At 43.0% G+C, this 27,145-nt stretch overlaps 1 protein-coding gene across 1 annotated transcript; it reads right to left on the reverse strand.

Moving 5' to 3' along the window:
- Positions 1-4,464: 4,464 nt before the first annotated feature.
- Positions 4,465-21,665, reverse strand: LOC101950080 (D-beta-hydroxybutyrate dehydrogenase, mitochondrial-like). The gene is made up of 4 exons (XM_005287495.4): positions 21,186-21,665; positions 10,376-10,528; positions 7,630-7,760; positions 4,465-5,512 (listed from the first exon to the last, which is right to left on the reverse strand). Exons 1-4 carry the CDS (start codon positions 21,517-21,519, stop codon positions 5,165-5,167), a joined length of 966 nt encoding a protein of 321 aa, XP_005287552.1. The 5' UTR covers positions 21,520-21,665; the 3' UTR covers positions 4,465-5,164.
- Between the last annotated feature and the right edge of the window lie 5,480 nt (positions 21,666-27,145).

The raw sequence follows: 27,145 nt of genomic DNA on the forward strand, positions 1-27,145 counted from the left end.
CAGCAGCACTCACACTGCCCAGGTCCTGGTCACTGGTCCTTGGGTGCTCTGCATTTTAATTTAATTTTAAATGAAGCTTCTTAAACATTTTAAAAACCTTATTTACTTTACATACAACAATAGTTTAGTTCTATATTATAGACTTATAGAAAGAGACCTTCTAAAAACGTTAAAATGTATGACTGGCACGGGAAACCTTAAATTAGAGTTAATATATGAAGACTCGGCACACCACTTCTGAAAGGTTGCCGACCCCTGGTGTATCCAATCCCCACTCTCCGAAAGGTGCTCCAGGCTTCTTAAGCTCTGGAATTGAGGGGATATAAATTCCTCGGGTCTTCTTTGTCCACCTGTCTAAGGGCATAGGCCAAAGTCCATTGAATACAGGAGTCATGGATCCACTTCACTCCTTTCATTAGTTCTTTGTAGGCAACTATGGCTAGGACAAAAAAAAGTAAGAAGAGAGTTCTTTTTGTAGTTCTTTTGCATTAATGTTAGTGTAGTTAGGGCAGGTTAGTAATGGTGAGACATAGCTAGGGTTGCCAATTTTGGTTGGACGTATTCCTGGAAGTTTCATCACGTCATAATCTTTAATTCCTGGAGACTCCAGGACAATCCTGGAGGGTTGGCAACCCTAGTGTATCTTAGACTCCGTTTGATACTGTATACACTAATGTCCAACCCCCTGTGATCCCTGCTGTTACATTATCCCTATTGTCTACTAATATGCGTTGTAGGTTCTTACTTAAGCTTGCCAGACTGATGAGAAACAACGGCCTCAAGTGGGTCAATCGTCTAGCATTTCTTATGAACAAGGCGAATGAAATATTGATCAATCTCATCGCTTATGCAGCAAGCAACGGAGTGATTTTCAGCTGATAATAATGCATGTCAGACAGAAGAGGGTTGGGAAAGCAGCTCTTCTGAAACGCCTGCTGTCTTCCTGCAAACCCTGAATTATTGCTGAAACTCTTGGAAATGTAACCGGTAAACGGAAAGTAAAACAGCATGTAGTGAAAAAGCAACATCATCCTCGAAACAGAAGAAGCAGAACGACCATGTGCGCCATGTGCTGGATTGTGAAACCCCTACTGACGTGCTGTCCCTTTCTCCGCAAGAAGTCCCATTGATCTAAAAGGATCTCCTTGAGGAGTAAAGTGCTACCTCACTGCGAGTGTATCAAACGCTAACCCCACATGAGCCAGGCACACAGTTTACCTACCCTATGTGAAGAATGGATAGCTGCAGCCGATTTTCTAATGTCAGGAAAGATGGCTGTAATTCCCAGATTAAAGTGACTTGGCTTTGTGGGGAAGGAGGGATGCTAAATCTACCAGAAGTCCCAACCCTGTTCACCTGCGCCGCCTTTCTCAGGTGGGGCTAAATGAGGAGAGCAAGGGCTACGTACCTGAAAATCCCACTGCAGGTGGGTGGCGGAAGGAAAGGGGTGGAGCGGGCCACAGGGTGAGAAGAGCTCTAGTTTGACCTTCCGTACTCGGTAGCCAATGTGGCTAGTCAAGCATGACGGGGCGGGGGTGGGGAGTAAACTGCTTCACTACAAGGGATGAAGTAACTTGCTGTTCTCCTGCAAAGCAAGGGGCCCTCAGCAGAGGAATTGTAACACTGTGAGTTCCAATGCATTCCGTGATTTTCTCCTGGGCTATGCACTGCCCCTGATTCAGATCATAAAATTACCAGCCAACCTCATGTGCTCAGTGACTTACTTTGTACTAGTATAACTCCTTCTAAAGGAATGCTGCTGTTCCCTTGTGTAATGATTATTTCAGAGAACATCCCTGCAGTAGGAAGGCAGGATTACAGCAACATGTTTGAAGCAGAGCTTGAAATGTGCATCAGTTTTCGCAGATTAAATACTCTTCTTCTTATATGGTTATTTCTCTTTGTATTCATTTGTTAATAACTCTTAAAAAACATACCCCTGTGCTACGCAATCCCTCCCCTAATAGTTCTCTGTTAATAACAAAATTAGCCAATGGACACTGGTTCAAGCCAGTCTCAGGTCTCCTGTGAAAAAAAATCATGACCATCTAGGATCCTCAGTGACAGACCTGGAAGGAGCTGATGAACTCAGTCCAGTTCAAAAAGGTCACAGAGATCATCAACACAACTGATACAAATCAGTTCCCCTGGAACCAGGGATTTCCCAGCACCACCAACCCTGAACTCTTTCATCCATCCCTTCATTGGTCTACTAGTTACGTACAGCATTACCAATTTAGTCATTTTCCAATTTGTTCTAGTAGTTTTTAAAAAAATTCTAGTTGGAAAAAATTCCATTTAGTTGGTTGGAAATTTGAATTGAAATTGAAACATTAATACACAGTTTAAAAGCATACATATGGTAAAACACTTGTACCTGAAAAAGCATAATAGGTTTGAAAAGTATGATCAAAGACTTGTGTACGTGGCTCATGAATGCACCGATGCAAATGGGAATCAAGTATTAAATTATTGCATACGTTATCTTGATGTCAGTGGAAGGCCAGTCGATGCATTTCTAGATGTTCAGGTTAAAGAAGACACATCAGCTGAATCACGGATAACCACATTTTAAAAGAGTTAAATACTTTTAAATTGGACCCCAAACAGATGGCTGCTTGTGCATTTGATGAAGCTGCAAACTTCTCTGGAAGACATGATGAAGTACAAGCTTTGCTCAGAGAAAAGTGTAACCCTAATCTCTCCTATACACACTATAGGGCATCTACTCCAACTAGCACTAGTATGAGCTGCAGAATCTTCAAAAGACATTTAAAAAGCCATAAATTTAATGTCTTCATTACTGTATACTCTTTTTTCAACAAGCGTCCAAAAAGACTGAACATCTTGGAAAAAAATAGATGATGCTCTGGAACTGAAGTTTAAATTAGTCCAACCTGGGAAAACCCACTGGCTTTCTCATGAGCGATTCTTGGCTATTGTCTTAAAATTACTGCAGCCGTTATTACTGGCTTTGGAAAGTATCTACCAGGAGGGGATGGATCTAAGTAGTGAGGCTGGTGGACTACTTTTGCTAAGACATTCAGAGAAGACAATTGCCATTCTCTCTTTTGTAAGTCTGCTGTTGAAACCAGTTGGGTCATTAAACAATGCCATCCAGGCATCTGCTACAACAGTAGCAGATCTTTGTCCAGCAATAGAAGCTACACTTGGATTAATCAGAGAGGTATCCATTGAAAACGTACTGGAAGAAGCAAGGACTTCAGACCAGAGGTTGACTAATGAAGGCACTTGTATTGAATCATTAAGTAAAGAGGACAAGAAGTGTTTGTTAAGCCAGCTGAACAAACTTGATCCTTACAAATCTACAACAGCGACTTCTGGGTTCTACTCAACCTCTACATAGCTTTTAATGATGCCCGTCTTATAAAACACTGACAGGTGAATGGAGTGAGGCACTACCAGCAATGGGGCTGCCATGTGATCAGGACAGAACGGAGAATTTGAACACAGAGTGGAATGTCATAAAAAAAGAAGTTGAAGTCAAATCTTCATTCATTTGTTCTATCATCACTAGTGGATCGACCTGATCTTTGTGCTATGTTTCCTTGGATGAAAGAAGTAGGAATTCATCTCTTGCTACTCCCAGTCACAATAGCTACAGTTGAGTGTTCTTTTTCATCACTGATAGAATTTTGCATTCTGAGAAAAGTCGCATTCTGCCTGATCATGTGAATGAAGTAATGAGCATATCAATTGAAGGATTGGAAATACCGGACACACGAGAAGCCACCAAAGATGAATGCACTGCATTTGAGAAGTTCATTAACAGAGTTGGGCAAAATTACAACAAGAAACCAAAAAGGATGTAGATGTAGTGCTTCATAGAAGGCTTGAGTAGCGAACTGTAATTTGTGTGATGATTTTTAAAACATGAGTTAAATCTAATAAAATGGTCGTGAAACATTTTTCAGTTTTTACTATGGTGCCATGCAGCCCACCTTCACCCTTATGGTCTCGCTCCTCGGCCTTCACCCCCCCTGTAAATTCGAACATCTCCTCTAATTTCAATTCTTGGGGAAAACACTGATTGGAGCCGTCTCCAGTATGGATGGAGGCAGATTGATGGGACAGCAGCTTCACGTGTGTTAATTTAGCACATTTCATGAGCACTAAATTCATATACATCCAAAAGCATTTAGGCTCTGATCCAACTCCCATTGAAGTCAATGAGACTTTTTCCATTGATTTCAATAGATTTTTTCATCGGACCCTTAATGCATTCCTATATTGACAGAAAGAAATGGCATCTCTTAAACATCAAACTGAGCTACAAGCTAGATGTGCAGACTTTCCTCAACTACTAGGTGCTGATTGTGCAGTGCTAACTGCTTGCCATCTTTTGTGTTTAGTTCTCACCGCCCTTTAGCTTAATGCATTGGTTAATCTGGACATTAGAGGCAGGTAATACATCGTATTAGGAATGAACATTCATTTGTAAGTGGAATGTGCTACTTATTTATTTTACAACGCATATGACATATTTGCTCTGATGTTACAGATTTAAACAAAATATCTGTGAGCTTAAAATACTTTACAGTGGTAGCTATTGTTTCCATTGGTAAGGACCTATACTTTCATAATTCATTTAAGGCTTCCTAGTTCTCTGCACCCTTCTGACTCCATTCAAACCTATTTCAAGGCCCATTTCTCACTCCCAGCCTAACACTCCTAGCTCTGCCTCTAACAAAACAATAAAATACTTTTGCAGGCTCTCAGAACTATTGCATTCTTCATCCCTGCCTGATTGTATCCATCAATGCTCCTGTAGGGTAAACTCTACTTGTAACTGATGTGGAAGCATTTTGTGGTACTTTCATATGGAAGATTCGATCGAAAAATAAAATGCAGTAGAGTCAACAGGCAAGGAATACAGCAGTATGGGAGTTAATCCTTACAACAAGTGGAGAAATGCTGTGCCCCAGAGTAGAGCAAGTGAATTATTTTACATTCAACTCCAGATGTATTTCAGTATGCAAAAGTTACAGTCCTGTATAAGTCTGATCCAAAGCTCATACCAGTCAATGGGAGTCTGTCCATTGACTTCAATGGGCTTTCGACCAAGCTGTAAATCCTTTGCTTACAAAAGTTATCCAACCTGAATTATAGACCAGAAACAGGAGTCAATATTCTCTCCCCAGGGCTAGGTGAGTTTTACTTTACTCAGTGCATAGGACAGAATTGAATCCATCACAACAGTTGGGAAAACTGTGCATATAAAGACCAACAGTTTTTCCTTTAGCTTTGCAACCATATAACGTGCCTTGGGCGCAGGAGACATTAAAGCATCCACCATGGCATCTACAACTTCATGGCCTGTGGTGCGCCCTTCCTTAAGTATGTTGTTGAAAAAGTCTGAACGTTCTTGCACATATTCTTTATTGTACACTGCCTTTTCCTCCTCACTGAGTTCATTCCAGATCTGCTCCGCATTGACTGGTGGCTGAACATTAGTTGAACGCGCGTAATTTCCTGGCTGAATAACACAAACCTAAAAGGAAAACAAAATTAGGAAATAACTATTAGACTATAATCAGCTGCTCTGAATTCAGTGAAATCATATGAGCCGTAGAGCTCAGGCCAGCTATGAGTTTTTAATTACAGTGTAGACTTACCCTAGATTGTGGCGTTTAGCCACAGCCTGTTGTAAGTGGCGGCACAGACCCAATGCAAGGCAAGGAGAACTGGACCTCATACTCATGATGTGTATGAGGTCACGCTGGCAGGGGCAGGATAGCACACTCTTCAAAAGGGCGTCCCTCAGACAAAACCATGTCTGGTTTTGTCTCAGTACCGGACGGGGGACAAACCTTAGAAAAGCAGGACCATTTACTGGACGAAAGGCCTGCCTAGCTACGGAGAGCACAAACAGTCATTAAAAACCTGCAGCTGGCATGTAAAGGTAATTATTAGAGAAATATATTTTTGAACGTTAAAGTCCAAGCAAATAGAACAGCTAACCTCTTAAACTAAGCACTTCCATGCACTCAAGATTATCCTTAGCTAAGCAGTTCAAATCCTCATCGTGCCGTAGGTATTTCAAAGTGTATAATGCAAGTGCTCTTATACTGTTTTCCAAAAGGGGGCGGCTGTTGAAACACAACAACAGCTTTTCCACAACCAAACTGCTGTGAGCAGTGCATACAGTTCGTCTTTGCTGTAGTAATTACTTCAGGGGGAACATTTAGTGAGCACTAAATGAGGATTTAAATGGAGGAATGATTCAAAGGAAAAAAGCTAGATGAGCTGTTCAGTGATCTAAGCTTTCGGTTTGGTCATTAGTGTTCCATCAGCAGAGGAGCCCTTGTCCAGGGGGTGTCACCATCAGCACAGCCCCTGGCAATCTAGTGGGGAGGGATGTCTCCTCAGAGTGAACCTTTACCTCCTCCTGGAAACTCCAGAGGAGCTCTGTGAGTGAGACACACCAGGTCAATGTACTCCCTGGGCAACCTGGTCCCGCTCCCTTCTTACCCCACACCACTCACTTTTGAAGTCCTCATCCCCGCCAGTAGCGGCCCCACTGAAGGGAAGTTTTAGTTACAGTGTGTTGTTTCAACCTCTTCTTCTTGACAGGCACTGTATAAACTCACGGAGAGAGACAGTTCCTGCCCCAGAGAACTTACAATGTAAACAGAGGAGGCACACAAAGGATGGGAGGAGGAACACAGGGAAGGTGTCTTCCCAAAGGTTTGAGCATTGGCCTGCTAAACCCAGGGTTGTGAGTTCAATCCTTGAGGGGGGCATTTAGGGATCTGGGGCAAAAATCTGTCTGGGGATTGGTCCTGCTTTGAGCAGGGGGTTGGACTAGATGACCGCCTGAGGTCCCTTCCAACCCTGACATTCTATGATTCTGCACAAAGTCCCACATTGTTGGGGATAGAAGCAAGAGCACCCAACTCCCAAGCCAGTACCCCATCCACTAGGCCACACTGGGGATCACATTCCTAGAAATCAACATAAATCCTAGAAGAATCTGCATTTTAGACATCTTGGAATCATAGGCTGGAATCCCAGGGTTGACTCGGCTCTTCATCTTTCCAGTGTTAATATACTCATGTACATGCCGTTTACTGGGAGGGGCTTTTAAATATGACTTTTCACAAGAGTAAGAGTCTGCTTGGCCAAAATGTCCCTTTCCCCTCATCAATATGCAATATGCAAAGTAGTTTCTCCTCCCTTGGTGTTCACACCTCAACTGTTAGCAGAGCACCTCACCCTCCCTGATTGAACTAACCTCGTTATCTCCACACTGATATATACCTGCCTCTGGAGATTTCCATTACTTGCATCTGAAGAAGTGAGGTTCTTACCCACGAAAGCTTATGCTCCCAATACTTCTGTTAGTCTTAAAGGTGCCACAGGACCCTCTGTTGCTTTTTACAGATTCAGACTAACACGGCTACCCCTCTGATACTTAATATCCCTCTGCGTCAGCTGCTTGCTCCCCTCCCCTCCAGAAATAACGGCAGGTCAGTGATGTGTGTAGAGTTTCAGGAGGAAAGGTGCTATATAAATATAGAATACATCTTTCTTCCCGCAAAATTAATGGTTACTCCTGAAATATATAAACAGCTTTTGTGAGGGAAAAAAGCTGAATAAGTATCTTACCAGAACGCCAAACTTCTTCATTTCCAGTCTTAAGGCATCACAAAATTTTTCTATGGCTGCCTTGGTCATAGAGTAAATGCCATTCCCCAAAGTGAAGTATGCAGTAACACTAGACATAAAGACCATACGTCCTGGAGGGGGAAAAAACATTGTTCAAATGTTCAAATAACTTCATATTTAAATCCCTTGTTTTCCCTCATAATCTTTCCCTCATCACTCCCTTACTATGCAGCTAGGCTAAGATGTGCATTCCCAGCATAACCTTACTATAGTATGTTCAGCTCTGTAGCTCAAAAAACCAACAGGGTCGCCTAGAGGATTCAGGGGGCCTGTTGCAAAGCAATTTGGGGGGCCCCTTACAGAAAAATGTTGTAATACTATAGAATACTATATTTTTGTGGGGGCCCATGTGGGGCCCGGGGTCTAGGCCAAATTGCCCCACTTGCCTCCCCCTCTGGGCAGCCCTGAAAACCAAGCTTCCTCCAAAAGTCTCATTTTTTGGTTATTTGCAGGTGCTGAACCAGACTAAGTGTAATATAGTCACAACTTGCATCCTACCAGTTCTGAGCCAGTAAGTTCAGATATAAAGAGTGTAGCGTGAGGACATAAACGCAAAGAGCCATGCTTTAGCCAGCAACTAGAGAATTCCCTGACCCATGAAATTCCTACATTCATTAAGCTCCTTGGTGAAATATATCCTGGTCCTCTCTGGAAACTGTGGAAGACCAGGAATTGTATAATCACTCCACAGAGTGGAGGAAAGAGATTGCAGCAAAGCAACCCCTAAAATCAGTGGGTAAATAAAAGAAATAAAAATGAAGGGATTGTGCATCTAAAAGGAGGATTGTACTAGGGGAGAGAGACAGTGTCTAATTATTCATCATGATGGGTCTGATTTCACTGTAACACCAGTCAGGGCTGGCTCCAGGCACCAGCTTGCCAAGCAAGTGCTTGGGGCGTCCACTCCGGAGAGGGGCGGCACGTCCAGCTATTTGGCGGCAATTCAGCGGACGGTCCCTCACTCCCGCTCGGATGCTTGCGATCGCGGCTTTTTTTTTTTTTTTTTTGCGCCGCTTGGGGCGGCAAAAACCCTGGAGCTGGCCCTGACACCAGTTTTATACCAGTGCAACTCCATTGACTTCAAAGGTTAGCCCTGGAAAGGTAGTTTGATTTCCACTAATGTGTGTCTTCTCATTCCATTTGGTGGTGATTTCCATGGCTTGTGCCATTGTTATAATCATTTTATGATTTTTGTCAAATGTTTTTTGTCAAATGTCTACTGAACATTTGACAAAAAACATCAATGGTGTCCAGAACAAGAAACTGTGGTCTGGCCCATCTCAACAATTTACTCCTATAGTTCCACAAATAATTATACCATAGAACTAGAAATGTTTACATGTATGATGATACCTCAGGTACTGAGAAATAGGACGGTCTTGTGGTTAAGGACTCAAGAGATCTGGGTTCAACTCCTGTGTCAGAGTCACTGGGTGACCTTGGCAAGCCACTTAATATCTCTGTGTTTCAGAGCTCCCTTGTAACATGGGGATCACAGTACTTCCTTTTCCCTGCCTTGCCTATTTAGAATGTGAACTGTTCAGCTCAGGGATTGCATCTTAGGGCATGTCTGCACAGGCAGCGATCAATCCAGCGGGGGTCAATTTATTGGTCGATTTATCGTGTCTAGTATAGACACGATAAATCGACCGCTGATCGCTCTAGCATCGACTTTGGTACTCCACCTCCATGAGAAATGCAAGGGGAATCGATGAGAGAGCATCTCCCGTCAACACACCCCAGTGAAGACACCCAGGGTTGCAGGATCTGGGTGACAGAGTGTCAGCAGCAACATATCATAGGAGAGTGACCGTGTCCCACATGTTAGCAGTATAGCACTTCCATAGCTTCTAAAGAGGCACACACAGTGCTGTGTTCTTGTGATATTCACATAACATGGCCATTTGTTTTACAGTGTGTTAAGGGTTCATTACATTTTTTCCCATATATTGAAAAATCATAAGCAGTGTTACTAGGAGGCTGAAGAGCTGCGTATTTGTGACTAAGGGATAAATGGTAGGATAAAAGCATCCATTTCTGGATCACAGGGTCCTTTCTAATATTTCTGTTACAGTAGCACCTCCAGACCTCAAGGGAGACCTCATTGTGAGAGGCCCTGTACACACACATAGTAGGAGACAATCCCTGCCTCGAAGAGCTTAAGGCAAGACAGACAAAAGGTGGAAGAAAGGAAATATTATTATCCCCAATCTGTTCAATGGGGACAACAGAGACACAGAAAGATTAAGGGACCATCCCTAAAACTCAGAGAACCTGTGGCAGAGCCAAAATTGAATTCAGATCTCCTGAGTCCTTCACAAGATCATCTTTCCTCCCAGAAGCAATGAACAGTAAAATAGTACAATCTAAATACCGGAACAAGTCCTTGCCCATGCTGCGTGTGTCCCAGTGCCAATGCTGACAGTCTCTTGCACTCAAAGGAAGGCTGCTAACAACTAGCTTTAAGCATTTCCCTCTGTTTTCAATCACAGATATTGATGTCATTAATTCCTCATAAACTAAAACTAACTACTTTTTTCACCTTATACATCCTTGTCCTCTTGTCAGGATCAAGTTGTCCTCTCAGGTAACCTTTCAGGAAATTGGACAACATACTGGTTTTGTTTCAGCTAACTATAGTAAACTAATTATTCTACAACTGTAGATGACATTGGATTAGGATTACCCTTGTATTTCCTTAGAAGGGGAAGAAATGCCAACGTTGTCCTTATACACCCAAGGAGATTCACATCCACAAATTTTTCATATTTCTCCATAGGCAGCCACCCTGTCTCGCCGAATGTCGATATTCCAGCATTGTTCACCAGTCCCCAAAAACCTAAAGGGGGAAAAATTGTCTCCTGATTGCAACATATTTAACCACCAGACAAACTGGACACAACACCCTCAGAGCCTTCAACAATGTTCATAAAATGGGTGTGGTTTTGGTCTATGCCTTTGAGGACTCAGTTTCCCAGACAGAGACTGGGCATGGCGCTCTGAAACCCACTCAGTTGGAACTGACATAGAATAAAGCAGAGCTCTTGCAAGCAGCTTATATATCAAGTTACCAGTGAACACCACAATGAGAGCAATCTGAAATAAGTCCTTGGCTACATTATATTTTAGGTTTGTATTCATAAGCATGTGCACATTTTGCTTAAGGAAGGAACATAATTGTGGCCATTATCTGGACCCTATCAGCCTGTTAAGCACCATTTAAGAATCAGTCACTATATTGTCTCCTTAAGTTATTTATGAATAACATAATCTAGGAGGCCACTTTCTGCTGCCAAAACAGCACACTAAGGTATTTTAACTACATTAATCCTGCTATGTAACTCGGAGCACCTTTGTGAAAACAATATTAAGCAGACTAAAAGTCAAATGGTAACATTTTCAAAAGTGTCTAAGTAACTTAGGAGCGTAAATCCTATTTTTAAAAGTGATTTGGTATTTAGGAGCCCACACCCATTGAAAGTCAATGGACTTAGACTCCTAAGTCACTTTAAAAGATGGGACTGAGCCAAAGTTACTTAGTCATTTTTGAAAATGTTACTCCAGGATCCTGTCCTCAAATACTTGTTGCAGGTATTTCCAGGCTGACCAGCACTGTTATACCTGTGCAGTAGTTAAGAATCACATAGGGAGGTCTGTATTGGACTCAATAACTGAGTTAGGTCAACATAATGTTGACCTAACTACAAGTGTCTACACAAAAATGTGGCTCCAATCGATATAACTTGCCCACTACACAGACTTAACAACTCCACCTCTACAAAAGGCATAGCACTTAGGTCGCTGTAGTTAGGTCAGTGTAGTCACTGCATGGCTTATATCAACTGTTGCTGCCTTTCAGACGCCATCCCACAATGCCCCAGAATGACAGTACAGTCGGTACAAGCACTCCTGGTGAGGACATGCACCGCCAGCACAAGGAGCGCAGTGTGGATATGCGAAAACGATGTAATCACTGCAGTGGCTGTACGTCAACGTAACTTAGGTCGACTTAATTTTGGAGTGTAGACTTTCCCTAAGTCTCTCCCAGGTTCGTCATCTTCGCTTACTGCTTACTGTGAGCCCCGCCGGGGGCCTTGCACATCGTTATCTAAAGGCAGCATTTGATACAAATGGTCAGTTTCACATGCCCTGCACAGAATCAGTGGAAATGGGAGAACAGGAGGACTTGTGGCACCTTAGAGACTAACAAATTTATTAGAGCATAAGCTTTCGTGGACTACAGCCCACTTCTTCGGATGCATATAGAATGGAACATATATTGAGGAGATATATATACACACATACAGAGAGCATAAACAGGTGGGAGTTGTCTTACCACCTCTGAGAGGCCAATTAATTAAGAGAAAAAAAACTTTTGAAGTGATAATCAAGCTAGCTCAGTACAGACAGTTAGATAACAAGTGTGAGAATACTTACAAGGGGAGATAGATTCAATGTTTGTAATGGCTCAGCCATTCCCAGTCCTTATTCAAACCGGAGTTGATTGTGTCTAGTTTGCATATCAATTCTAGCTCAGCAGTTTCTCGTTGGAGTCTGTTTTTGAAGTTTTTCTGTTGTAATATAGCCACCCGCAGGTCTGCCACTGAATGACCAGACAGGTTAAAGTGTTCTCCCACTGGTTTTTGAGTATTTTGATTCCTGATGTCAGATTTGTGTCCATTAATTCTTTTGCGTAGAGACTGTTGAAATGGGGTATTTGTAGGGGCTGGAGTGGGTAATGGAATCTTTCCTCTTAATCCTGACCACAGGGTGCTGGGCATCTGCCCAGTTATCTATGGCTACAAGGCTGTAGCAGGGACCACAGCCTGCTGCAACCACGCCAGCAAGGTTCCTGGCTGGGGAGCAGCATCGCTCATAGACCTAATGGATATTATCACGCCTCTCCCCAGACCACCCCAGTGGAGCAGGCTCCAGGATCTCCTTGCTCAGACTCTCCTCTTTCGCAGCTGCCTGTGCAAAGCCATTAGGCTGGTTTCACTAGATTTTGTCTTTCCAGATCTCCAGGCAGTGCTTGGTCAGGATCTCAGCCAATGTCTATCCTGCTCTCAGAAATTGCGCCCCCGCCCCTTACATACACACACACACACACACACACACACACACACACACACACACACACATTCACTTGAGCTCATGGCAGTTTCTGAGAGCTGGGTAGACATTGGGCAATGTACAGATTCTATCAGAAACAGAAGGATTGAAGCTGCAAACAGAATTAGAGGACTGGGGGGAGATTCTCACTAACACCGTGGTCGTTAAAATGGATTCTGAGGACAAAGATTAACAGATAAAGTAGAGGATCTGGAGGTTCACTTTAGGAGACCTCATTTAAGATTAGTGGGGCTTCCAGAAGGGGGAGTAGGCTCTCACAAGGACAAAGAAAAACTCCTATCCCTGCCACGTGAAATGCTGTCTCTTTCATATAAAGAAGATACCCTGATGTTCTTTCTGATGTGAGGGTAGAAACAGAGAAAAAGATAACACAATTCACTCTGGTTTAAAAATATAGAAAATCTTATGGAGCTGGGTACACACTCTGCAGTGTGGTACATTGCAAAGCTGCATATTCTTTACAACAAACCCAAATATCTCGGCACATCTGTAAGAAGCTAAATAATTCCTTGACTCCTTGGAAAAGGTTACTGGGCAGTGAAGCCCACAGTCTGTCAATCTAAATAGCTCCCTGGATAGGAAACTGCACTCTAAATCCGCAAATGAGAATCCAAGATGCAAAGAGGGTGAAAAATGTGAAAAGCAAAATAAAAAATGTGCTGTCTCTAGGTTTATTTCTCTTTTGCAATTTCAAATTTGATTATTTTTGAGATTCTCCAGGTTATGCCTGAGCAGTCAGACAGGAAGGGAAATGTTATATGTGGAAGGGAATATTTAACCACGGGTTTTATGGAATATAAAACCAAAGAACGTGTTACAAGATAGATGCCAATTGGGTTACAGGTTCTGTGAAATATATTGTTAGTAAATATTCCTGCTTCCTTATATGTATTGTGGTGTGATGGCAATTCAGAATCCACTGAAAAAAGCACAGTTATTAGAACTGGTTGAAAAAATTCATTTGAACTTTTTTTCTGATGAAAAATGGTCTTTTTTAAAACAAAATGTAACTGATTTTTTTTTTAATTTTCCAATAGAAATTTTTAATTTCCCCCCACTTCCCTGTTCTTTCCCTTTCCCCCCTCCCTTTCAGTGACAAAATAAAAAAAGAAGAAATAGAAAAAAGGGGAGAGATCGGAAGAAAAAAACTGATTTATTTATTTCTGTGTGTGTATTTGTGTGGTTTCAAAAACGGAAAAATTTTAAAAATCATTTTTTATTTTTATTTTTTTCATTTGAAACATGCTTCCCACTTTTCGTTCAGCTCTACTCATTATGTTATAAATGGTTAAAGAGGGTGTTTCAGTAATGAAGGCTCTGTGTTATACCATCTTCCATAATGATGATGATGTTGATTACAAGAGTCTAGAAGCCCCAACCAAAATTGAGGCCCTATTGTTTTAAATATTTTAGATATACAGTGTAAGTATTTTAAGTTTTAAGTATTTTAGATACAGAGTAACAGTCCCTTTCCTGAAGAGCTTACAATCTCAATAGATGTGACAGACGAAAGACACATTATTTTCCATTTTACAGATGAAGAACTGAGACACACAGAGATCCAGTGCCTTGCCCAAGATCACACAGGGAGTCTGTGACAGGAATGGAACTAAACTCTCCGGAGTCCCAGACCAGTGCCTTAATCAGAAGAGAAATCCTTCCAAGAATAGTTGGTGGTTTTGATTACATTGTTCTGTTGTCATGATTGCTATTGTTGCCAGGTTGAGTACTTGCCTGCTGGCAAACTGGAAGAAAAATATGATAGTGTGGACCTATTTTGGTTAATAGATTCAGAAATATCGGATTCAAGAATGTTAAGGTATTTTCAAGGAATGTACACAGACGGAACAATCCAATCAAGTGGAAGAAAGTACTTAATCACCTGAAAAAATAGACCTGGACATTACAGCCCTGTGAGGAACACATCTTCCCTTACAAAAGACAACAATTATGGGAAAGGGAAGTTTATGCAACCACTTATAACAAGGAGGAAAAGAAGAGGGGTTAATTAAAAGAGGACTCTCCTTGTGAGTTGAGACGACTGTAAGGGGAACAGCTGGGAGACATCTTACTGCAGGGTATGTTTTTATGACAAGAGGGTTACTATAATAAATCAGAACTCTGCTCCACAGCCCATTAAAGTCAATGGAAAGATGCCTATTGACTTCCGTGGCTTTAGATCAGGCTCTGAATGACACAACCTTCTCATACCTAAGCACGATGACAAGGCCTCTGACTAAATGTTTTAAGGGAACCATCTACGTAGCAGGAAATGTTAACTGCGTTCCTAGCCCTGAAAAAAAATAAAAGGGGGTAACAGACCCCTAGAATCCACAATTGTCAGAGAAATTGTCTAGGGAAAGCAACATACCCATGGAAAACGAGTTTCAGAAGCACCTGGTTTTATAGTCTAGAATAGACCATAGCTCAACAGAGAGAAACAATCTATGAAGAGAGAGAGTATCCAAACAAGTATTACCAGTACTTTGGTATCTGATTTGGTACTGATTTTGCTGAAGTATATCTTCCCATGGGTCCAGTAGCATTAGGCCCTACATAACACTATGTTACAAAAGGAGAACAGCCTTAAAAACTTGAGAAATGATATGTCAGAGAACATGGCAAACAAGGAACACAGTGCTGTAGTGATGATGTGTTATGGAAAGCTGCCAAAGAAATCCTGATGAGTGAACTTATGTTCAAAGGACATACAGCCTACAGGGGGACCCTAGAAAAGATGGGAAGTATAGGTTAGAACTTGGGAAGAAGGAAGCTTTTGAGGTTAAGGCAACAGAATGGGATTCAGGAGATCTGGATGCCGTTCCTGGTCTCTCACAGATTCCCTGTGTGACCTTGGGCTAATCACTTAATCTCTCTGCACCTCAATTCCCTATCTTCTGCTTGCATATGATACTCTGTTTGTTAAGCTCTGCTCTGAAAACCTTACGGTCTACATAGCTAAGAAAGTCTCTTACCACGTGTATATATATGCCTAGCACAATGTGGCCCTGATGTTCTCTGGGGTCTCTAGGTGATACTGAAATACAAATAGTAATGGATATTCTGCAGAAGGCCAAAGTGGAGGAAATATTATTTAGGGATGTAATAAACACTAGAGGAAAACTGAATCAGCTCCTTAGAGAAAAAGAGTAAAGAAATACTCCTTTTATGATAAAGGGAACAAAGTTGACACAATATTGGCCTATCCATTAGGAAAGGGGCTCAGAAGACAGCTATTCGCCAGATCACATCTGAAGGACAAATGTTTAGTGACTCAAAAAGATCCAACACCTCTTTCATGCATACAACTGTATTCTTCACAGTATTAAGAGGGTCAGAAAATTCTTCAGCAATACTTAAAACTAGAAACTAGCTATCCTCGTCAGTTAGAATGGGAAACCTTAGGTGAACTTATTCTATTGCAAGATGTTTTCATAGACTTTAAGGTCAGAAGGGACCATTATGATAATCTAGTCTGATCTCCGGCATCATACTGCCCAGAGAATTTCACCAAGGATTTCTGCATCAAGCCTAGTAACTTGTGGTTGAACAAGAGCGTATCTTTCAGAAAGATATCTGATCTTGATTTAAAGATTGGGTATAATATAGAATCCAGATCCGTTCATAAACTGCTCCAATAGTTAATTACCTTCACTGTTAAAAATGTGCTCCTTTTTTTACCTGGAATTTGTCTAGTTTCAACTTCCAGCCATTGGATCTTGTTACCCTCATCTGCTAGATAAAGAGCTCTCCACTATCAGATATGTTCTCCCCGTGTAGGTACTTATAGGTCATGATTATACAGGTTAGATTTTTCTGAATGAAAAGGTTTTTTTGTAAAAAAACAAAAAGATGTACTTCTTTTTCAAAAATAGAAAAATGTGTGAAAAATTTGACTTTTTTTTTAAATTGCTTTTCCTAAAAAATACATTTGCAACATTTGTATCAAAATTTGTATCAAAACTGTTATCCAAATGGTTCACTAATTTAATTTTTTTTTTTCTGAAAAACAAGTCACCTTAGGCCCAATTTTCCAAGGTGCAGAGCACCCGAAACTCCCACTGAAGTCTTTGTACTGAGGCAACCAAAATCTGTGGCCCCTTTGGAAGATTTGGCTGTAAGGTCATTATTATGCCTGGAATAATACTGCCTAGTCTGTGTCATATCATATGGAATTCCGGGATCACAATCCTTAAGCCGGAGAAATTTAGTATAAAAAGCTATTGTATCTACAGGCACAAGCGAACAGGCTTCCAGACAGCTTGAGTTCCTGTTTGATCTGGATTTGTTTAACAGGCACTACATTTTGTCTGGAACTCTATGCAGCACTCAAAGTGCAGTACTGTACTTATCTAGTGGCTAAATAATATTTAGCCTAATGAGATGTAGAATTTTATCTATAATATTGTATATATTTTTAAAAGGCAAGGGAGATGAGGTTCTCATTTTTATGTTTCATTCATTTAGGCTCTGATTCTGCAACCCTGACTCACACTGAGTAGTGCTTACTCAGACAAGGAGTCCAACTGAAATCAACTAAGGTACATAGCTTTCATCAAGAGTCCCAAAGAGGTGAATGGTGTGAGTACGGGCTGCAGAGTTAGGCCCTTCTGAAATATTGGGCTAACCTGGGAGGTGCAGCATCCCATGGAGAGCATACATGCTCTGAGCTCCAGGTTGCACTGCAGAGAAAGTAATTGGTTATACCGCTTTAAGGAGCGCCTCATCTTATCGCCCCCTAAATCTGGCCCACTCTCTTACGGTGAGTTGTTCTAGGGAAATAGGAAGGAGGAGGCGAGCAACTCAGAAACAGTCTCTAAACCACTGCGTCCTCCCACACTCACAGTGTTAGAAATTCTAGGAGACTCTTATCCAGGCCTCACAAAGGAGGCAGGGTCCTTACTCTGTCCACCCACACAGGCATAGATGCTGGAACTAGAGGTCTGGGGGTGCTGCAGCACCCCCTCATTTGAAGTGGTTTTCATTATATACAAGGTTTACAGTTTGGTTCAATGGCTCTCAGCACCTCATGATACAAATTGTTCCAGCGCCCCTGCACACAGGACAATCATGAAAGGGGGGGAGGGCACAACCTAGCCCATTATAATTAAAGAGATGGATCACCGCATCCTGGCTTGTTGAAGAAGCCCATGCAGGGAGGTTGCTAATGTCAATCCCACATACATCGGTTTCTCGGCTTTTGTTCCACTTGAAATGAAATGTTTTATGCCCCTATATTTTGCAAGCCACTAATAAGGCCTTTGGAATTCACTGTATTAAATCAAATATTAAATTAAGCCAGTGGCTCCCCTGTATGTAATGTTAATATACTCATAGGAGAAAGATTGCCTAGTAATTTAGAAGTAAAGTACATGCTGGTAGGATTTGTAAAACCACTTTACCTTTTGACTACCTGGTTTTCTCCATGGCACACTCAATAGCTGCTCAAGCAGAGAGGTTGAGCAAAAAAGTGAAGGGCCATCATCAGATGTATAATACACACAAGATCCTGATTATCTATAATGTAATATAACAGAATAGGTATAACTGTCTCATTAAGGGCCTGGTCCAAAGCCCATTTAAGGCAAGAAGAGTCTTTCCACTGACTCTCTTAGGCTTTGGATCAGGCCTTAAAAGTCTAGATCACTTTAAGAGAATGTCAATATTAGGATCTGGACATTCCGTGTAAATGAGCTGAATCAACAAGCATAATCCCTGGAAAATTCCCTTCCCTGCTGCCCCCATGAATCAGGCCTTGCAGAAAGAGTCTTTCATAATACCCCCAATTTGGCAAGCTAACCTTGTTAATCAAGATTTCGCTGAATAGATGCCAGCTACTGCTTTGGTATAAGGTACAACTAATTGCCCCTGAACAGGAGTTTCAGGGTGATGCTCCTTTAAGTCCCTGGGCTCTGTCTAGCCTATAAACACCCTTGGGATTCAGCTGTTGTTTCTAAAGCTGGGGAAAGAACCTAAAAGGGGAAGACTTAATCAGTTGAGGTCAGGATAACCCATAAATACACATACTTAATGAGAGGCTTCTGTGCTTTTGTTTACTTTCTATATTCCTGTTCCTTTCCATGACATATCCTAACAAGCTAGTCAAGACTGTGTCCTGCATTTCCATGGTTGTGTCATGTGCTTTATTCTTCATTATAACTTTTGTGTTAATGGAAATCATTTGTTCAGAATTACAAATGCACTTCACTTCTGTTGCAAAGTACTGAGTAAATGTATTGGCTAAATCCATCCCTGATGCAACTCCATTGGCTTCAATGGATAATAGAAGTGTTTATGCCTTGCAGACTTAAGTCTATAAAGAGTTTTGCCTTGCGTGGCACATATTAATTCATGCATGGTTTGGATCCACTAAGTTCACTCATGGCAGTCTAACACTATTCTGATAGAATAAACAGGGATTTGTGCTGCTTGTGATTATTTTGGACAATATAATATGCCCTAAGTTCATGTATTATGTGGAGGCTAATGGGTGCTGTCGTCCCCTCACCAACTTTGTGCCCAACCATCCAGTTCTGCAGAGAAATCATTGTGGGCGCACTTGTGTTAGTACACAGCCCTGCTGAAATTAATGCAGCTCTGTGCAGGCAGAGGGGTCCTCCTGCATGGATCTCATTGCCCATGCTAGAGGGAAATTCGACCCTACTGCTGTGCAGGTGGGACAGGGAGCTGGTCCAAGGAGGCTTCCAGTGGGCTCTTCCATCTCTAGCATGCCTACCTGACAACGCAATTCTGGTTACATGCTGTCCCTAATTTAAGGGAAATTGCCTCGTTTTTGCTACCATGGGTAACATGTCCAATGAGGAGTGCAAATGAGCACATCTCCCCTCCGCTCCCTTTGGTGTCAGGTCAGCCATTCACACTGTATAAGGCTTAGACTTTACATTTGCTTTTCAATATCCATCCCAAATCTGACCAAGTCCTAATGCACTAGCTTTATAAAACAAAACGTTAGAATGATAAATAATTGGTCATTCTCGGTACAAGAGCCTTCTTCCCTGCAGCTTTCCTGCATTTATTCACCTCTTTTCAAATCACGCCCAAAACTACTTTTTTTTCCTCTTGCGTGTACATCTTAATTGGGTCTCCTCCCCATTATTACCTGTGATTAGATCTTTGCAAAATACTCACAAAGAAACCCCCAGACAAGCAACACTTGGTGAGTTTCCTTTTTCATTACAAACTTGAAGTTTAGTCAGGATTCATTGGCAGGCTCACGCTTGCAAACTCTTTGGGGAAGGGATTGTCTTTTTATTCGGTGTCTGCACAACACCTCGCATAAGGGGTCCTGGGTCCATGTAGGGCCTTCTAGGTGCTGCCACAGGACAAATTAACAACAGTTTGGGTTGGTTTATGGCTAAGTCTCAAAAAATAGGTGATAGTCGGTAGTCCCAGCTGAATTTTTGGTTCAGATTTTTGGGTTCTTCCCAACCCAAATCTCAGAGCTCAAACCCCAGGAGCGCAAACCCCAAGCTGTCAAACCTCAGAAGAAAGATTTCATGAACCTCTGTCCCCAGCAGCATCTATTTAGCACCTAACCCAGCACATGTCGTATTTAGCTCTGTCAAATGGCTGGACACAGCAGGGTTATGAAATTCCCCAGACAAAAGGGGTATGAACTAGCAGAGCAGGTTGGAACATCAGGGGAACTTTGTTTACAATTTTGTTTACATTGATATTTGATGGCCAGATCAATACATTTTACTGATGAAGCCGCAGAGCAAACTTGGGCTGGACAAGAGACAAAGGCAGCAGGTGGTCCCTGCCACAAGGAGTTTACAACACATGAAGGTTTATTGATGATCATCTATTTTTGCCCCCATATCTACCCTGGTTGAACTCCCAGACCTGAGTCTAGGGTCTGGTCTATACTACCCGCCTGAATCGGCGGGTAGAAATCGACCTCTCGGGGATCGATCCCCGAATTGGCGCTCTAACTCCACCAGCAGAGGTGGTAGTAAGCGCCGCCGACAAAAAGCGGCAGAAGTCGATTTTGCCGCCATCCTCACAACGGGGTAAGTCGGCTGCAATACGTCGAATTCAGCTACGCTATTCACGTAGCTGAATTTGCGTATCTTAAATCGACTCCCCGCTGTAGTGTAGATGTACCCCTAACCGCATCCTGCTCCTACACCGGAGCAAACGCTGCTCCGGATTTACTCCAGTGTCCCGAGCTCCTGCACCCATTGCCTGGCCCCGGTGCAGAGGGTAAGTGGCTGCCCTGGGTGGCTGCTGTCTCTGGGAAGGGTCTTTGGCAGGTGGCAGCCGGAGGCAGAGGACAGGAGCCCGGAGCTGGGCAGTGCCGTGTGAACGCGCTGCCTTCGGAGTAAGCGGTGCGCTCTCACCTGTCTCCGGCAGGTTGCTCAGCACGATCTCCTTGGCCGCGGCCACGTCCCGCTCCCGGGTGACATCCAGCGGCAGCACCCGCAGGCGGCCGGAGCCGGAGCCGGCTTCCCGCAGCAGCCGCTGCGCCCCTTCCCCGCCCGGGCAGAGGCAGCCGGCGAAGACGGTGAAGCCCAAGCGGTGCAGGCGCAGCGCCAGCAGGTGCCCGAAGCCGCTGTCGCAGCCGGTGATGAGCACCGCCCGGCCGGCGGGCTGCAGCGCCGCCGCCCGCGGGAGCCTGGCCAGCCGCGGCAGGAGCAGCAACAGGAGCAGCAACAGAGCGGGCGCTTCCCACATGGCGGCCGCGCCTCCCCCAGCTCGGCTCCGTCTGGCTCGGGTCGCCGCACAGGGCAGCCGCGGTCTCCAACCCCCCGAGCTGCGCAGTAAACAACACCTGAAGCAACAACAGCCACAAAAAGCCGCTCCGACTCCCGCCCAAACTGCCAAAGCCAAAACAACAACCACAACCAGGCTGGCACTCCTGCCGAAGCGGCGCTCCCCCGGGCGCACCCCCAAGCCGCCACTGGGGAGACCACTGCGCTAGAGAGAAATTCGCCCGCTTCCCCCCTTTGCGGGGAGTATTGCCCTGCCCAGTGAGTGGAGAAAGAGGCTCTCAGCCACACACAGCACGGGGCGGGCTCAGGCTACACACACATCTGGGTTCAGGGCACCTCTCTGCAGGCTGGCCCACAGCTGGGAGTGAAATTTAGGGCCCCCCTGGAATCATGAACTAGATTTACCCCACACGTTTTGAGGAAAGTTGTCATTATAGCTCAGACATTTATTTCCCACAAGGGATTGATCTCCTTTGATAGTTACCACGTGCAAAGGAATAATCTTAAAGGAGGCGATGGGAACGATGTAGCCAGAGCGGTAGTGATCCCTGTCTGATGACTGGGTTTGTTCCAAACAGGGATTGGATTGGAGTAGAAAGTGATGGTCTTCTACCGACAATCCATCCACAATCCCAGGGGAGCTGGATACCTCTGCTAAAATGATTAGCATTGAAATTGTTCACAATGTTGCCAATTGAGGGGCCATAATTAAGGTTCAGAGCTAACATATTAAGACTAAGAGAGGCAGTTCTTGTCCCTACTCCCTTGTTTCAATCTCTCTTCAGACAACCCGGCATTGGTCCACATTTGGAAAATCAGTTTCATTCTCGTAAAAACAACAAGGAGTCCGGTGGCACCTTAAAGACTAACAGATTTATTTGGGCATAAGCTTTCGTGGGTAAGATGCATCTGAAGAAGTGAGGTTTTTTACCCATGAAAGCTTATGCCCAAATAAATCTGTTAGTCTTTAAGGTGCCACCGGACTCCTTGTTGTTTTTGTGGATACAGACTAATACAGCTACCCTCTGATACTTTTCATACTCATAAGAATTAGAAACTCTTTTTTTTTAATAATTAAAAGTTGAAGTGCTGCTCTACTCCCAAAGGTGATTGTAAAAATGGCATATTTATTGTGCCCCAATGATTTCTGTATCAAATATGCTCCATTTATAAGCAGAAAGATGGTTTCTCTAACCTTCCCTCTACCCTTATTGTAATGAAAGCAGATCCTCAAGGCAGATTTATTACCAAAAGAGATCCAATATTTCAAAGGACAGTGACATTTGTAAATGAATATGTCCTTGATTGTTCTCAGTGTGATTTACTGAAATGATTTTAAAACAACTCTTGCCCCTTACTTGTACAATGTATTAATTATGCTCTGTGATTTTAGTAAGGTCGCTGTGCCAACAGTCCCTGAGAAACGTGTTGGAATCCAGATTAGATTTATTATAGAGATGGCCCCAGGCATTATGTGATTCTTCTGCTCTAGAATTTTTTGTAGGGTTCTCCCTTTGCCAATGCTTGTTGGCAAACTGTACTTTGAAATCTACTCTTTCATTTAATATATATATATAATTCTAGTCCTCATGGTTGTAAAGACAACCAGGAAAACAAGAACTAAATGTTGTCCGTCTGAGTCTGTAGACAGACTGAAACAATAGTTCTAAAATGGCTGAAGTGCCACCATTCAGCTTAATATTATGTTGATGCTGAAACCTACCAATTATAATTTAAAAGTTGTTATTGTTAACTGTTTAATTGCTGGTTATTTTAGCAGAAATATCCAGCAAATACACTTATCCCACAAACCTAAGCTGCCCCCCACAGGTGACAAAAGCTCCCTCTGTCCCCTATTCACCTACCAAAACCTCTACCTCGCCCCTTGATATTTTCTATGCAGTAATTACACATTGCAGGACAAAAATATGTGGCATATCAAAAACTGAAAAGATCAGGACAGCATAAAATAAATTGAATTTAATATTAGAATTAATAACTCAGCCACTGCTGTGCTGACTGTTTTATTCATTTTCATATTTAATTAATTAAAAACCTCAGTTGGTTGTTTTAAATGATGCTACCACAGAATTTCCAGTCTGCCTTGCCAGAGGATACAGGCAATTTAAAGCCATTTCATTCCAGTTTGTTGCAGAGTACACAGGGCCTTGTTAAATGTGGTGCAGATACCAAGAGTAAGCAGTTGGAAGCCAGGTCTTGCTGTAAATCAATCTCTGATAATTTTCATATGACTTTACATTGTGCCTCTTCATATAACCTTGTGGTGGGTCTACCCACATGTGACCTCTGTTTTCATGGAACTTTGTATCAAAGCCTCATTTAGAAACTTTGCATTGCCCTTGGTATAATATTATAGCCCCTAAGAATAGAATAAGATAGAAGAAAAATTTCTTTTTGCTAGCAGTAGAACAAGAGCTCTCCCCCCCCACTCTTAATCAATTGCCCTGTTGAATGAATGAGGTGTGGATGAGCAAGGCATGAAAGGCAGCACCTCCAGACAGCCTCAACTGTTGGAGAGGGGCTGGGAGCCAGACCCAAGGACAATAAAACGTGTCAAGTGGGCTCATTAAAGACAAGCAGACATACCAAGGGCCTCGGGGGTTAGAAGCAAGCACCTTCTTTTGGAAACACCCTCTTTGCAGCATTGGGACAACACTCAAAAGAAAGCAGCACAAAGGACCAATGGACACAGACACAAAGTTTGAATCTGGTATAAATTTGCATAAGAGAAAAGCTGCTATAAAAGTGAGGTGTCTTGCAGAGGACCCCGGGTCTCATCTTGTCAACATGGGAGCATCGATCCGGATCGGCAGAAGCCCGGCTCCACCCCCTCCCCCATCTAACTCACCTGGCCAGTGAAGTTAAGGGGAGCAACTAATTGGTAACAACAAAACGGAGTGTGTTTGTGTGTGTGTGTGTGTGAGTGTAAGTGTAATATATTATATGCATATAATACAGTGTTAATGAATACATGTATTACTAATAAATGTGGCGTTTTGTCTTATTCCCCCTGAAAAGATCCTGTGCAGTACTTTAAGTACAACATTTTGGTGGAGAATGCGAAAGGGGGAGCAAGCATAGAAGCCACAGTTATTTTAAAACTGGTGTGCACACCGCCAGCTTTAGCAAGCCTGGCACTATAGGAAAAAGTGTGTAAACTTTCAATTAAGTAACCAAACTCTGAAGGATATAGGAGTTTAGGTTTAAATTGTGTTGTAGAGGTACATACACCCTCAGACGTAGCAAGACTGAGCTAAAGAGGAGAACTTAGTGTTTCTCACTCTGATCCGGGGAAGGATCTAATTCGGGGAAGGATTTGTATAATTGGTGTATGAACCCTCGGTGGTAGCAGACCGAGTAATACAGAGGGAGGCTTAGCGTCTCTCCCTCTGGCCCAGAGTGGGTTAAAAACATAAGATGCAGATCTTGTTCTGTTAAACCAAACTCTGAAGGATATAGGAGTTTGGGCAGTGTAGTGTGGTTTATGTTTGTTTGTTTTGTTTTGTTTTGGTAAGTAATATTGTGGTAATTTCACAATTTTAAAGAAAATGTTTAAGGAATGGGACCAGGAAGGGTGGGGGCTAGTTAAAAAGCCCACCCTCCTTGCTAAATTGGTAGTGGAACAAGGCTTGTGCCCATGGAAAAAAAACTGTTTATTAAAAAAAGCAGGATCGGGCCCAGGCAAGCAACAGATAGAGAAACTGAAAAACAGGTTGGGTACAGAGAGTTAAAACAGCACTCTCAAATCTTACGGCAACAGTAACATCAGAAGAAGAAACATTTAAAACCCCAGAAGGGGGCAGACCTTTGGGACCCCTCTGGAGATTGGGAAGGGGGATATTTGGAATATTTGGGTAAATTCCTCCTCCCAGGGCCAAAATGCCATTGAAACAGTTAACATCAGTGCCTGCTTCTGCCTCAGATCTCCAGGCCATGGCAAAATGGCTGGAGATTTTAAAACAGAAAATTTTTCTAGATGAAGTGTTAACGCCCTTTTACTAAGAAAAAGGAAGGATTTACACTCACAAAAAATGCACCATTTAATTAGCATTTGTGCAGCCCCAAGTACGAAACACACTGTGGCAGAGACCAAGCAGGTTCTGCTGTTAGGTAAAAAAGCAAGTCCTCACTCACCTCTCCAGCACCCGAGTTCGTGCGGAGTTGGTATGGGCTCACAATCTGTCAGAGACCAGACACCAATTCGTTGATCAACGGGCTCACACTATCCTTAGCTTGAAAAGCTTCAGAGTAAGTGTGGCAAGTTTATTAGGGGTGAGCATCAATATTTATACACAGAAGTAAACAAAGTGATTAACAGATCATAATGGTCATGCATAATCAAACAAGATTTTACAGGCTAAAACAGGTTAAAATGTACATTCAGAAAGAGATAAGGGGAGATGGCTACTTAAGGGGAGGGGGGGGGTGTCATGAGTAGTTCGCAGGTCAGAGCTTTGATTAAAAGTTCAGACAGAGACATCAAGTCTGGGTTAAGTTTAAGCTCATCAAAAGTTCAGACTCAACATTCCTCCATTTGCAGCTTTGGGATAACTATTTACCAAAAGCTACACCCCATTTTAAGGAGCCAAGGGCCGCTTGGCAATTTCAGCCTGGGCCAACTCGAAGAGAGTAAGGCCCTTGGCTGAAGTAGGAAAAGAATAAACTGACCCACATGAGTCTATGAGGGAGGGGACACACTGAATACAGCAACACAGTATTATAAGGATTACTATGGCCCCAACAATACCCACCAAGAGTTTTTTTAACCCACCCAAATCCAGGCAGCCAATTTCATAAGGCTCCCCACCAATTATAAGGTGGCTGGCCAGAGGAGTAGTTCTTAGCCATTTCCCTTAGATGTTTGGTACATTGAAAAGTGTCAGAGTAGGTGTCATTTACAAAAACACAGCATTCTTCATTTATGAGGGCACAAGTTCCTCCCTGGGCTGCTAACATTATGTCTAAAGCCATTCGGTTTTGCAAAGCTAACTGGCGCAGCTGGGACATTTCCCCAGCCTGATTCTCAAATAGGGTCGCAGTTTCATTGGTTAAAGATTCTAGTAGTCCCTGTAGACGGATGACACCACCCCTCAAGCTAATGAGACCAGCCCACCGCTGCCACGACAAACCATCACGGATATTAATATCTCTGAAGGTTTCACGGATGTTACGAACGTGGGGAAAATGAGGGGGAGTGAGGGAGATGCGAGAAGGCGGTGTTAGCCATGCCAAATAACATGACCCTGCCCAATCAGGGGAGAGAAAGTAATAAGCTTTGGGCCCGCACACCCAGTATGTTCCATACAAAGCGTTTCGGGTATTCCATTTCTCAAAGTAGGAGGTAACCCACCACCCGTTGGACCACTGTTCCCCTGGTAACGCAGAGGGGTCGTTGTGCGAACTGCAGAGGCACAATTTGGTAGTGGTGTTTTCAAAGGGCAGTGTAGTACTGCTTGAGCAGTTGTAGAAGGCAATCGTATGTCCCTTAGCAATTAGTTGGACACCCTTGTGATCTGAGCAGGGCTTCTTAAAAGCTGACTCTGAAGGCTTGCCCACCCATGAAAAAG

The sequence above is a fragment of the Chrysemys picta genome, chromosome 3 (genome assembly GCF_011386835.1).
Source record: "Chrysemys picta bellii isolate R12L10 chromosome 3, ASM1138683v2, whole genome shotgun sequence".
Classification (NCBI taxonomy): Eukaryota; Metazoa; Chordata; order Testudines; family Emydidae; genus Chrysemys; species Chrysemys picta.

Coding starts and splice junctions, on each gene's coding strand:
- LOC101950080 (XM_005287495.4), bottom strand. CDS start 21,519: ATGTGGGAAGCGCCCGCTCTGTTGCTGCTCCTGTTGCTGCTCCTGCCG. Junction 10,529..21,185: donor GAGCAACCTGCCGGAGACAG/GTGAGAGCGCAC, acceptor TTCCCCCTTTAG/GTTTTTGGGGACTGGTGAAC. Junction 7,761..10,375: donor CCTTCTAAGGAAATACAAGG/GTAATCCTAATC, acceptor TTCCCCCTCCAG/GACGTATGGTCTTTATGTCT.